This window comes from Aplidium turbinatum, chromosome 11 (assembly GCF_918807975.1).
Source record: "Aplidium turbinatum chromosome 11, kaAplTurb1.1, whole genome shotgun sequence".
NCBI lineage: Eukaryota > Metazoa > Chordata > Ascidiacea > Aplousobranchia > Polyclinidae > Aplidium > Aplidium turbinatum.
In genome coordinates, this window is record NC_137482.1 from 23,429,619 (window position 1) to 23,442,011 (window position 12,393).

General features: G+C 38.2%; 2 protein-coding genes across 2 annotated transcripts in view; both read right to left on the reverse strand.

The window, feature by feature from the left end:
- Positions 1-432: 432 nt before the first annotated feature.
- Positions 433-8,635, reverse strand: LOC145780333 (N-lysine methyltransferase SETD6-like). The gene is made up of 7 exons (XM_082592034.1): positions 8,409-8,635; positions 6,524-6,744; positions 4,204-4,346; positions 3,513-3,584; positions 2,994-3,149; positions 1,961-2,102; positions 433-1,793 (listed from the first exon to the last, which is right to left on the reverse strand). The coding sequence occupies exons 1-7, from the start codon at positions 8,633-8,635 to the stop codon at positions 1,384-1,386; spliced, it is 1,371 nt and encodes a 456-aa protein (XP_082448160.1). The 3' UTR covers positions 433-1,383.
- A 1,126-nt stretch (positions 8,636-9,761) lies between these two features.
- Positions 9,762-12,393, reverse strand: part of LOC145780334 (dynein axonemal heavy chain 6-like) — a 78,885-nt gene continuing 76,253 nt past the window's right edge. Inside the window, exons 84-87 of the mRNA XM_082592035.1 lie at positions 11,675-11,789; positions 11,439-11,566; positions 11,150-11,317; positions 9,762-10,750 (exon numbers count right to left, since the gene is read on the reverse strand). Coding sequence (XP_082448161.1) covers positions 10,562-10,750; positions 11,150-11,317; positions 11,439-11,566; positions 11,675-11,789 — 600 coding nt within the window. The 3' untranslated portion in view covers positions 9,762-10,561. The remainder of the gene's footprint in view (positions 10,751-11,149; positions 11,318-11,438; positions 11,567-11,674; positions 11,790-12,393) is intronic.

Here is a 12,393-nt window from a genome sequence, read left to right on the forward strand (position 1 = left end):
ACGGCATGGCCTACTTAGCCGATATTTTCGGTCATATTAACAATGTTAATCGTGGCATTCAAGGACCAGGTGTGACAATAATTGATGCAGCTGAAAAACTGAAGCGTTTTTAGCCAAGTTGCCGGTTTGGAAACGCAGATTGGAAGCAGGTAATTACGCTAACTTTCCAATGTTAGAAGATCTTATCTTGATGGATGAAACTCAAAGAGAATGTACTCTTTTGATATCTATAAGAGAAAATTATTCCGCACACTTGGAAACCCTGCAAATTTCATTTCAACGTTATATTTAGAACACATGCCGAACGAAGTTGAAACATGGATTCGAAATCCTTTTCTTTTTGACTTGAACAACATTAGCGATGACGATGTCAGTTAAGATGACCTAATTGATTTGAGATCAAAAGAGTTTTACGCATTGAATTTCATTCAAGTACCGTGGAAGAATTTTGGTGCTCACAACTGCAAACCTACCCATTCTTGGCAAAGCAAGCGATTATTGTTTTGTTACCATTCATAACCACTTAACCTTTGCGAGGCAGGATTCTCAGCTCTTGTTACAATAAAAACTAAACATCGAAATCGCCTGGACGTTGAAGATGACATGCGTGTTGCATTGTCAAAAATTCAACCACAGCTCAGTCGTTTAGTTCAGGAAAGGCAACAACAGCCCTCTCATTAAATTTGCTTACGTTGAAAAAGTTTCGGCATGGCACTTTGGGTCACCTTAATATTCAAATACTGCTGACATTTCTTGGAACAATTTGAGCAACTGTTTAACCTGATATTTGCCGCAGGAGTCATAGCGGCAATGCAATATGACACAGTACAGTAGTTGAGTAGCATAATTATTACAATAGTCAATAATAGTATGTTAATTGAGTTTCAGGCAAAATTTAGGTAGGGGTCCGCAGAATTAATAATTTGTCTGAAGGGGTCCGTGACAACAAAAAGGTTGGGAACCACTGATCTAGTTGAACATGATTCACTTGCTGCTGCACCAAAATTTGGCCAATTATTTAATTTTCAATCATAAAAGTCATAATTACCCAGACAACAAAAACCGTCATTTTTACATTGTTTCAACGTCTTTGAAACAATGTAAAAATGACGGATTTTGTTTGGGTAACAACGCGAAAAGCGACAGACACAATTCAAAATAAACAAGGGCAGTGTAGTGGAATCCACAAGGATCATCAAAATCTAGGCGATAAAGCGAACACAATCAGTTGACACCCTTCCATCATGCAACCCTAGTTCAAGTTGACAATTGCCAGGTTCGAATTAAGCTGCTTCGGCAAGAAAATTATAAATGAACGCCACGGAATAGACTGGGTTGTTCACACAGACAACCGGTTTTTGGAAGTTTGCAATCCACCATTGATTAAGTGGCCACAGCATCTGCCAGGGTTTGCAATAATTGACGCTGCCCTTCCACTAATAACTTTGAACGCGAAGTTCTCCACTTTTGTAAACAATCGATGTCAGCTGAATTGTCAGCATTGGCCGTGTCATATTGTTGCAACCGAGTACAAGTCACTTCTCTCACTAGAGCCTTTTGCGCGAGGGGTAGTTTCAGTTTTAATTTGCGAAATGAAAAAACATCAAATTCGCAATCAATATCTTCCTCAGATGAGTCTGTTGAGCTGTCAGTATCCCACTCATCACTGTTTTTTGCGTACCATTTAAATTCCTCTTCAGAAAAAGCCAATACTTTGAGCAAAAGTTTAAACTCGTGCACATTAAGAATACCGTCTTTACCGACTGTGATTGCATAGCTGCCGTCCATGTTTCCTGGAAAAGTATGAATAAAGAGTCAAATATTGCACAACCTTTTCATGATATATGTCGCCATGGTTGAGGATAATGTAGTGCAGTAGTAGGAAAACCATTGAAGCCGAGGAGTTTAAGAAAGTATGTTATTGTACTGTAGCTCTACAAACAATCCTCATCTTACTTACTGGTCTCATCCAGCCATTGCATCTTCTCATCAATCATTTTCCAACGTTTGTCAGCACTTTTCACCGCGGCAACGAAAATAGAAAGTTCTATATCGACAGTGTCGTAAATGTTGTCAGATGGTTCCTCAACGAATCCGTACATCTGAGAACACATCAACAAAATATTTTTATTTTACTTCGCCAATTGCAACTTGTTTAATGCGCACATTTTTCGCATTGCAATTTTTGTATAATTATTTTAGTTGTTACAAAACATTGACCTGTCATGCTGAAAAACAGAAAACCCATGACGATAGTTTTGGGCATTAGCGTTGCTACTAGATCGAAAATGTATAAATTAAACATCATAATTGCCACAATAAATATGCGAAGTCTCACGGAAGGCTACATTATGTGTCTTGACCAAGCGTACTGTTGTAATTGTATAATTCTTACGAAGTGTTATTATCGGTCACTGTCCAAAAGTGATCTTTGATTATGCCCACCCAATCAACTATGTACTTCTAGAAGAATTTGCATAAGTGCAAGACAAGAAGGTTCTGCTACATTCTCCAAGATCAAGCAACTTGTCAGGTAGTAAGTTGTTGTGACGTCACAAAGATGTTTACGGGTAGTAAAACTTGACCAGAACAATGGGTCCTTATCCTTATGACGTAACATTATCGTAGTTTCTCGGAAATTTCTGGTCAAAACAAACAGTCACTATACACCAGTAACCGATCATAACATTTCGTAAGAATTATACAATTAAAACAGTACGCTTGGTCAAGACACATAATGTAGCCTGACGTGAGGCTTCGCATATTGATTGTGACAATAATAATATACTGCATAGCCATCAAGTACCCAATAAAATACACTTCTCACTCGAAATAGCGTCTACTAAACCAGTGGACATCAAGCGTAGGCAACTACAAGTCGTTCTCTGAAAAATGACACTTTTCAACTGCGCGATATTTCAAATTGATCCTTGTTCTAATCAGCACAAGATACGCTCCGAGAAGTTAGGTCAAAGTTTATCTGAAAACAGCACCTGCAATAACTGTCCGTTTGAGAGTTGGCCATAAGTGTTGTAAATTTCCTCTCCTTTGCTGATAGCTTTAACGGCCACCATGTTGAGTCGGTCTGATTCAAATTCAAGGTGGGCATTGTTGCGCGATATGTGGTTTAACACATCAGCAAAAGGCGTCTGTTAATGAAGAACTATTCTGTATTATATATTTTAGAAATCCATGACACAAATTTGCAGTCTTCTGGCATGGACAGTAGATTACAGAAAAAGTCATGCTATGTGACAAACTTATCACTTATCAGCATCTAGGCAATAAGCAAATAAATGGCATAGCCGGGGAGCCATCTAAATAAAACCTTCGAAACAATATATTTGAAATAAGAACATATCAAATAAATTGATTTGCATAATCGTATTAGACCAGATGTATTTGAAAATATACTCTACAACCTACAGTGTTTTAAAGCGTTCTTTATACGAGCACTCAACTTCATATTTTCATAGCGTACATAAAAATATACTACTCAGCTCTCTACCTACCATGACAGGTGGGAAAACCTCATGTTCCTCATCCTGTGGCTCAGTGAAGCTGTATGCCATGACAAATGCCACCTGGTTAGAGAAAAAGCACAGTAGAGCAGGATGGAATTAAGTACAATAAAAAAATAACACTATGACTAAAACTAACCTCTGGGCATCTATTTGACAATGGTACGTTGATCAATGTAAAAAAGCGTTAAAATGTTGGCTGAGAATACAATCGTCTACATACCAATGGCAATAATAACTGGTTATCACCAATTGTCATGGTAACTGGCATACTTACGGTAGTTGAAATAAGGAAAGCATAGTCAAAAGACATGAGTTAAAAAACTTATAAAGTCATAAAATGGCAGCTTTTGGTTTCCCCAAAACAGAGTAAAGTTCTGCAAGGTTGCAGCAAATTATACAAGAAAAAAGTAGTGTTAGAAATTGATGAACTGTTTGGAAAACTATTGCAATGGATATGCTTGACTATGCTATGAAATACACTATTTTAGCAAAGTTCTAAATTTTCAAAACTAACTTTTAAAATCAGTCTTCAGTGTCACAGGATTAGTTAGATTACAAAAATGTAGCAAGTCCTGTATTATTGTGCATTGTCAGTCAGACTTATTTCATTGTTTTCCCTTATAAACCTTAGAAAGGCCAGTGATTTGTTTACAAATAGCCCTAAGTTCTAATTTTATACCATGTGTTTATAAAGATCAAGAGTGTGAATATCTTCTTTAAAGCCTAACTTGCTGTGTTGCTTAATAAACGGCAAGGCGATGTCGTTATATTCTGTTTCAATTGAAGAAATGTCTTTTTCTACAGCTTTTTGCAGTCCTGTCCCTGCAAATAAAAAAGTCCAGCAATAACATGTAAAAAAGGTAAAGGTAGTCGCATACTTAATTGAAGTGTCGAGTATGAAAAGATAAAGTTCTCATCACACCAGTGTTGTACGTTGACGCTGAGGCTAGCGCCGTCAGTTTATTTTTTAGTTGACGGAAGTGATAGCGCCGTCAACTATTTTGCCGATTTTAAGCGTCAAGCGCTATGCGTCATTTTTCGTTTTTATGGAAAATCTTGTTTCACTATGAGAGTTAAATTTTGTTTGACGTTTTGACTTGCAGACTGATAGCAATGAACAATCTTTTTTGTGGCAGCTGTTCGTCTATCCCATTATGCAGTTTCAAGTTTGTTTATCGTATCCTGGGTTAATCTGAGTCGAGAAAAGACGAAATCGTCTTTCACAGCTCGAAACAGTCTCAAAAACCAAACTCGTTAGAAGTCGAATACTTCCGCTTTGTGAGACCCTGGCTAAAATAGCGCTAGAAATTAGCGCTGACGCCGTCAATTTCTTCAAGAGCTTACGCAGTACTTTACGCCGTAAAGTTTTTAGGCAATTCGCGCTGACGCTGTCAATTTATTTCATTGACGCGTACAACACTGCATCACACTAGGCATTCGGAACTAACGAGATTATGGTGGCCAGTTCCTTTCTCTCGGCTGCATTTCCTTCAGCAATTATGCCCACCCAATCAACTATACCCTGAATAGGGTTGGGTGGTGTTTTCAACAACCAGCTGAAGCCAAAAGACGAATCAGGTTTGTATTGTTGGAATGCCAACGCTCTATCTGTTGTACCATCCCAATGAAATGTAGCTATTTAAAAATTCCAATAAATGATGGGTCCACGTCTTTTAGGCGCAGACAGTTAGGCGCCGGTCAAATAGGCACGCACACTGTGGCATCTGGATATTTAGGTGCGGAGCACTGTGACGCCCGTTCATTTAGGTGCTATTCCTAGTAAAGTCTGCAGATTGTATCAGCTCAGCTTTGGCAAAACCTAGTCGGGGTTTTGACGAAAAACTAAGTTACTCTTCATTCAAGCTCACCACTTGCTTGAATACAGGCTAATGGGCTATGGTATATTTTTTACTGATGTTTAGTGTAGTTATTATTTGACTTATATATATAACTAAAAGTGAACTCAGTCATGTTCGGAAACTTGAATAATTTATTGATAAAGCTTTCCCTGACGCAAACCTGAACTAACAACAAATAAATGCCGAACACGCCCATTAAAAAACAATATATTTTTCTGTTCAATATAACATTTTGTGTGAAAAGCATTGCCGGTTTAAGCAGCTTCACTCACGGAAGCCATGACATATTTTTCTGTTCAATACAACAGTTTGTGTGAAAAGCATCGCCAGATAAAGCAGCTTCACTCAGTGAAGCCATGACCAACAACAAACAAATGCACGCGCATTAACAAAACAACATATTTTTCTGTTCAATATAACATTTTGTGTGAAAAGCATTGCCCTACCTGCCAAGCTGAGCTGATACAATCTACAGACTTTACTAGGAATAGCACCTAAATGAACGAGCGTCACAGTGCTCCGCACCTAAATATCCAGACGCCACCCAACCCTATTTGACCAGCGCCTAAAAGACTTGCTCCCTAAATGATACTCTCGTAATTTAAACCTGTAGTTGAGTCACTCTCTCTGTTTATGTATAAAAACAAGCAAATCGTCATTAATGTGTCTTAATTCATTTTGGAAAAAAATTAATCCAGGGTGATCAAACTGCAGAATGCCTGAACCTGATCTGCTTTGGTTTTTGAATCTTTATAGTAGAATTGATAAAGCTTTTGATAGGTTATTTCTCTTAGTTTCGCATACTTGTAGACGCATTGAACCACTGAAGCAGGACTGGTTACCACGATTGGTAGAGTAAAGTTTCTCTTTGTCGTTGAAGTGTTCTTGTCTGTAAATTATTCCATCCACTAAGTGCCACTGTTGAATGTGCTATTTTAAAACCAAAGTTAAGTGCACTTTGTTGGATAAAACAAAACTTTGTTTTATATGTCTTGTGGAACAATTTGATGCATCTTTGTGACGTTACAGATTTCGCACACTCGGCACATGCTGATATGACAATTTTTATACACATTTTTCAACAGCTTACTTTATATGTTATGCCATACTATATACATTTACAACACATCATAGTCATACCTTTAAGTAATTGTCTTTCCTTAGGACTCCAGAACATTGGCTGATCTACACACAACACAGGTGGAACAAATCCCATGTATGGTTTCCAGTGGGAAGATGTGTTGGTATATTCAAACATTAGACATAAGATTAGCTTGACCCAACCACTCCCATTAGCAGGAAAATTAGCAGCAGACAGTTCTGAAGAGATAGAGCAATTTTTTTCCCATAACAAAGATGTCCTGTAAGACATACAAATATATGAATATGGTATGGTGGTTCAATGGTTAGAGTGTCAGCCACAGAATCAGTAAATGTGGGTTCAATACCCCATCCGGTCATTCCAAATACTTTTAAAAAGTAGTATATACTAAATTTTATTCCTGCTTGGCACTCAGCAATTCAGAGTGAGAACATCACTCAGTTGCAGTTCTGTCCGCTCCAATAGCACATGCCTCATTCAGTTAAGCGGCCAAATTTGAAAGTAAAAGAAAAACGGTAATATCATAAAAGAACGGTTCAAGTCTCAGGTTGAGCACTTAATCAAAGATATTTCATAGACAGCTCTTTGTTTAGTGCCTGCTAGTGAAGGAAGTAACCTAGACAACAATACATGATAACATCACTGTTGTCAATCTAAATGTCTTGCATGTGTCAGTCAGTGGTACAAAGGCTCTACAAGTATTAATTATATATGAAAAAGCTGCCATGATTAAGCTTCCTAAGAGGACTGCTCATCTCCCACAATAATTTAATCTATGAAAATGAGGCAGACCACCAAGACGATGGCATGATAACACCCAGGCATGGACCAAAGTCAATTCGGCAATGCTGGGCGAGCTAGTTCAAAACCATGACTCATGGACGCAGATGACCCACGTGTTAATGAACAGTCTGCTTCAGGCAAAGATGGCGACTGAATATATGTAAATGCACTTTATTGTGTGAGCCTTTGGAGCTGTGGGTCTATCCTTTTACCACTGAAAGTGGCTGTTGCTTTGTAAAGGGCTTAGACCAACATATTCTGTACTACATGTACAACTATTCAGGCACATTTTAAACCATCCAGGGTTTTGCCAAAACTTATTGCTCATCAACTTGCAGGTAGATAACTCATAACTCGCTCATTATAGGTAACATTATCTTTTTCCTTTCGGACATGTCAACAACAAAAGAATAAAATGATATGGTATATCTGTGATGGATACCTCGCTATAAAACACATTATACATTATTACTTTTTACAATTGTGTCAAAATGTGTGACACAAACTTGAAATGTAAGGCTTGCTGTAATGCTGCAGTTAAAGCAGTTGTCTATAAAAACCAGTTTAATCAGATAAAACTTAAAAATAATCTAGCTAGGCTACACAATGAAAATATGTAGCTACACGGCTAATATATACAAAATGATTTTCATTTTCAGTACTGTTGACTGTTACAGAAACTCATACAGCAGACAACTTTATCCATTGGAAAATAGGCCTAGTACGTAACAGTTTGATAATTTATTGCTGGCACTTGTAGGTTTTAAACTGCTCGCGCTCAATGGTCGGCAACGTCTCCCTGTATTTCTTTCTCATAAAATTACTTAAAACGTACAAGCCCCTCACTGCTGCTTAATCTTTGCCAGGACAGAATATACGGTAACCACCACCAGAGAACCTTTATAATGTAAACTATTGCACCAATATAAGCTATGTGTGATCATCAGTGCTTGATGTTGTCATGTCATCAGTGCTTGATGTTTGGCATGAAACAAACAAATGCAGCCATGGCTGCTTAGTTGTGCCCTAATGGTAGAAACATGAGAGCCCATGCAGTTATAGCCAGTTCCTGCAGACACACTGACACATGCATAACTTGCCTTCAGATATTGTGAATTTCGACATAGCAATACAACCTACCTAGGTATACGGAAAAGAACTTCATCTTTTTGTATGTCATCCAACGCAATAACACCGTATCGGGCACATGATCCAGTTTCAGAAATTTCTATTTTCGGAGAAATTTCAAAATGTTCTTTCCTCATCCATTCCAGAAAGTTTAAAAGAACAGAATCAGTTTTAGAACCATCGAAATTTGATTCAACATTTTCTTTTCGTTTTTTAGGTATTGGTTCAGTTTCATCCATAATAGAAAGTTGGAGACTCAACTCAATCGATCAATCTCTGACAGAGGGTAATGGAGAAACTTGTGTCGGGTAAAATCCCTAAGCAGTTCCAAATGCGTGACGCATGCTTGACCCTGCAGTGTTGCCAAATGCATACCTGCTTTTTTGCTGGATCGGAAAAATGCACGTTACGCAAAAAAAACTAAAATATATTTCTCACTAAAGTAAACCACTCTCCACTAACCACTACAAAGCTACTTTCTACAACTTAAAACACGTGTTAGAGTGGCCGTTTAAACAGTTTATTTAAGTAGACAACCCTCACATCATATTTGTTGTACAAGGAAGATTGAGATGTTTGTAGTCTTTCCCCTGTAGCCTACATGTATTTTTCCTCACATTGTTTCTTTTCTCATGTAATTCAATATGAATGTGTATTATGTGTAACATGAATGCGTATCTGAAGCAAATAAATTAGAACTAGAAACTGCCTAGAAAAAGTGGATTTTCAACTGACCACAATAAAAGTTGAAACCTTTAGACCAGAGTTGCCAGTTCTCTCGGCCCCCTCTATTCAATTAAGCCGCTTTCAATTTAATGCATTTATGCTACTATGTAAAAATAATTTTTCGCGCGGACAGACAAACCTAGCAGTTGTTTAAAAAATGATAATGTCCAGTCACAATTGTCATGTCAACATTTTACATAACCGAGCAATGCCGAGTGGTGACTGGTGAGATAGGCTAGCCGAACTGCATAGTCGAGTGGTGAGAGCAATGGGTCGGATCTCGAAAGAGCCCTGATTCGACACCGCTCAAGAGAACGCGGCTCTGTCTTTTTCAAGATACTTAAAGGCATGCCTGAAAGTGGATATGAAAATTGGGGTCTTTGTCTTCTTGTCTGCTTAATTTAAATCTTTAACTACCCTACATAACTTACGACAAAAAACAGCAATAATTTATAATTAGTGGAAAACTCGAGTGTAAGAAAATGAGCTAGTCCCACCCCACTCAGGGAATAGTCAGTTTACTTTCTTGTCCCTGCCAAATCACGAATTGTTTCTTCTTTATCTCGTTCTTTCGAAGCGGTGGTTCTAGGAAATTTTCTGACTCTACAGCAGTAAAGTAGAACACAATCAAACTCGATACTAAACATAAATCTTGTATTTGAAGGGAAAGCAATTCTATTGATAAAACTCATCAACCCATAAACTAAATGTGAAGAGAAACGAAATCAAATAAAACTTAGGTAAAAGCGATATTGAAGAAAATAACAGTAAGTTAGGTAGGCTAATAAGTAATAATACAAATTTATTAAATGAATTATGCACATTTAAAAAAGTAAAAAACGTGAACTTTTAGATCAAACCAAACGACGACTAACATTTGAAGAAAAAAGGTTAAAGTGAATGACGTAGCCGTTCCTTTCATAGTTGTCCACAACGGCATTCCAATAGAAACTTAGGCTACTGGTTGTCGATGAAATTTAGCACCACGTCAAATTGCGAAGAACAAATGTCACCAATATACAACTCAACGCTTAATAATCAGGCATTCAAGAAAAACCTAAAACAAACTAATATGCATAAGCAATTAGAATATATGAGATCCACTGAGACCAGGGCCGGACTAGAAAAGCAAAGAAAACACAGTTCTTCGTTTTTTTACACAGGACGATAAAACTACCTGAAAGCCGAGTATTTCAGTCCGCCCCTGACTGAAATACTTTAAAACCTTTTTGAAAGAAAAAGCAAAGCACTAGTAGTTTGGAGAAAAGGTAAAAATGATAAAGTTACACAGACTCAGGTAATCTTTTATAACACAGTGACTTCACGGTAGAAGTGGTAATACTTGACTATGTTAACAAGGTTTGATATATAAAGTTCTAAAAATAACACTATATTAACGTCTACTTTGGCCCAATGAAAGCAATATTAAATAAAAACACTCAATGATCTAATTGGCACAACAAAGCTGTCCCTCGCAAAATCCAGTAATCGGATGGATTGTTGCTCTTTAGCGCCACCGTGCCAACGAAGTTTGTAGAATGACCAGTCGATGAGAGGGTACCAGCGCGTACTGACGTGCGATAGAGGGGGCAATCATAGCACTGCGTCTCTTTGGGTTTGGCGTCGTTCTGAACATAAATTATCGAACACTAAAAAACTTGCATTTGGGAATTGTATCTCTGCATAACAAGATGAAATACTGTTGGAGGAGGCTATTTAACAACATGCAAACATTTCACAACAGCGCTTGTAGTGGCAAAACAGAGATGAAGAGAAAGCAATTGTCGCATAGACATGTGGCCAGCTATGTGAACCATTTGACTGCTGAGTTCAAAACAAAAAATTGCTCGTTCCATGCTCAGAGCCTAGTCATTCTCCAATTAAGCATGTGGTGGCCCTCTCAAGCAAAGGGCACTTCGCTCCTTGGAGAATGACTCGGCTTGACAGGATAGACCGGCTTCATGTGGTTCTTGAATGCGGTATCGGATTGTGCATGATATTTTGTTGAATACGTAATTCAAACTCACCCGTGTTGGGATGAAGTGGATTTCAGGCATGCGGAAGTACCGGATGCCAGAGAGGCAATCAATTAGGGTGTTGTCCCTTCCCCACCTTGCGCTGTCCAAGAACAGTCCAAACACACGAACCCCATCCGTGAGCGGGGACTCATCCCGTCTGAACGCCGTATCTCGAACCTGACCAAGGAACAAACACCGAGATGTTAATCTCAATGTGGATTATTCTGTGAAAGCAACCTGAGCTGCACATTGAGCAAGATTCAACTTGATTTAGTGAAATTACTGAATCATAAATTACCCGCAGTTTGGCGTTAATGTCGGTGCTGGAGTCCGATGATGCACTTTGAACTTCGAACTGAAATGACAAAACATCTACCGGTACTTTGTACTTCCGGGCGTAGTTTTGCAAAACCCCAGTGAGAAACCCTGAAAATAAAAACGTTAGAAAAACACTATGAAGTTAATAAGAAAGACTGAATCTAGAAGTAACAGAACTAAAAGATATTACAAAAACAACTTCACAAATTAAGATACCTTGAGGAAAGAAAAACGCCGACAGCCAGTAGCTGATTGGTTCTTCATGTTCAGTCATCAGCGAATCAGGTCGCCTCTGACTATTCATGCTATCCTTTGAGCGGGAAATGCCGATCTGCAACACAACATAAACAAAGCTTCGGTAGAGAGTTTGTCTTGTTGAACCATAGGCATACGAGCAACGTGATCGAAGCCGAGCAACGTGATCAAGTTGAAGAAGCAACGTGATCAAGTTGAAGTTATTCCTGAAGAGGACATCTTGTGATGTCAAAAACGTTCGATACTTAATTTGTTGCGTAGTTTTATGTGTATGTAAATGTAATAAACTTGAAGATGTTAAACTTGATCACGTTGCTCGGCTTCGTATGCCTATGGTTCAACAACATAAACAATTCAACAAAAAAGATATGAGCAATTCTAACCAACATATACGTATGTGGTATGGTGTATAACTTGAGAGGGAGACATTTGTTGCATGTCATTTTGACAAGAGAAAGACGTGGAAACTCCGCGTATTGCTAGCTGATAATTTTCGCTTGATTAAGAAAATGCAACATCTTCCGATTCCTTACGAGTTCGACAAATTAGATGCAACTTAAAGGTTTAATTCGAAGTATTACTTTCTGCTTGTGTAAGTCTAATTGTTATTCAAAACCCGATTGCTTGGTTCATTTGCGCATCGCAGGCCTATAAATAAAGCCAGTTCTGGGGAATCGCAC

Coding starts and splice junctions, on each gene's coding strand:
- LOC145780333 (XM_082592034.1), bottom strand. CDS start 8,635: ATGGATGAAACTGAACCAATACCTAAAAAACGAAAAGAAAATGTTGAA. Junction 3,585..4,203: donor TTGATCTTTATAAACACATG/GTATAAAATTAG, acceptor TTCTCTAACCAG/GTGGCATTTGTCATGGCATA. Junction 1,794..1,960: donor GCAATGGCTGGATGAGACCA/GTAAGTAAGATG, acceptor ATACTTTTCCAG/GAAACATGGACGGCAGCTAT.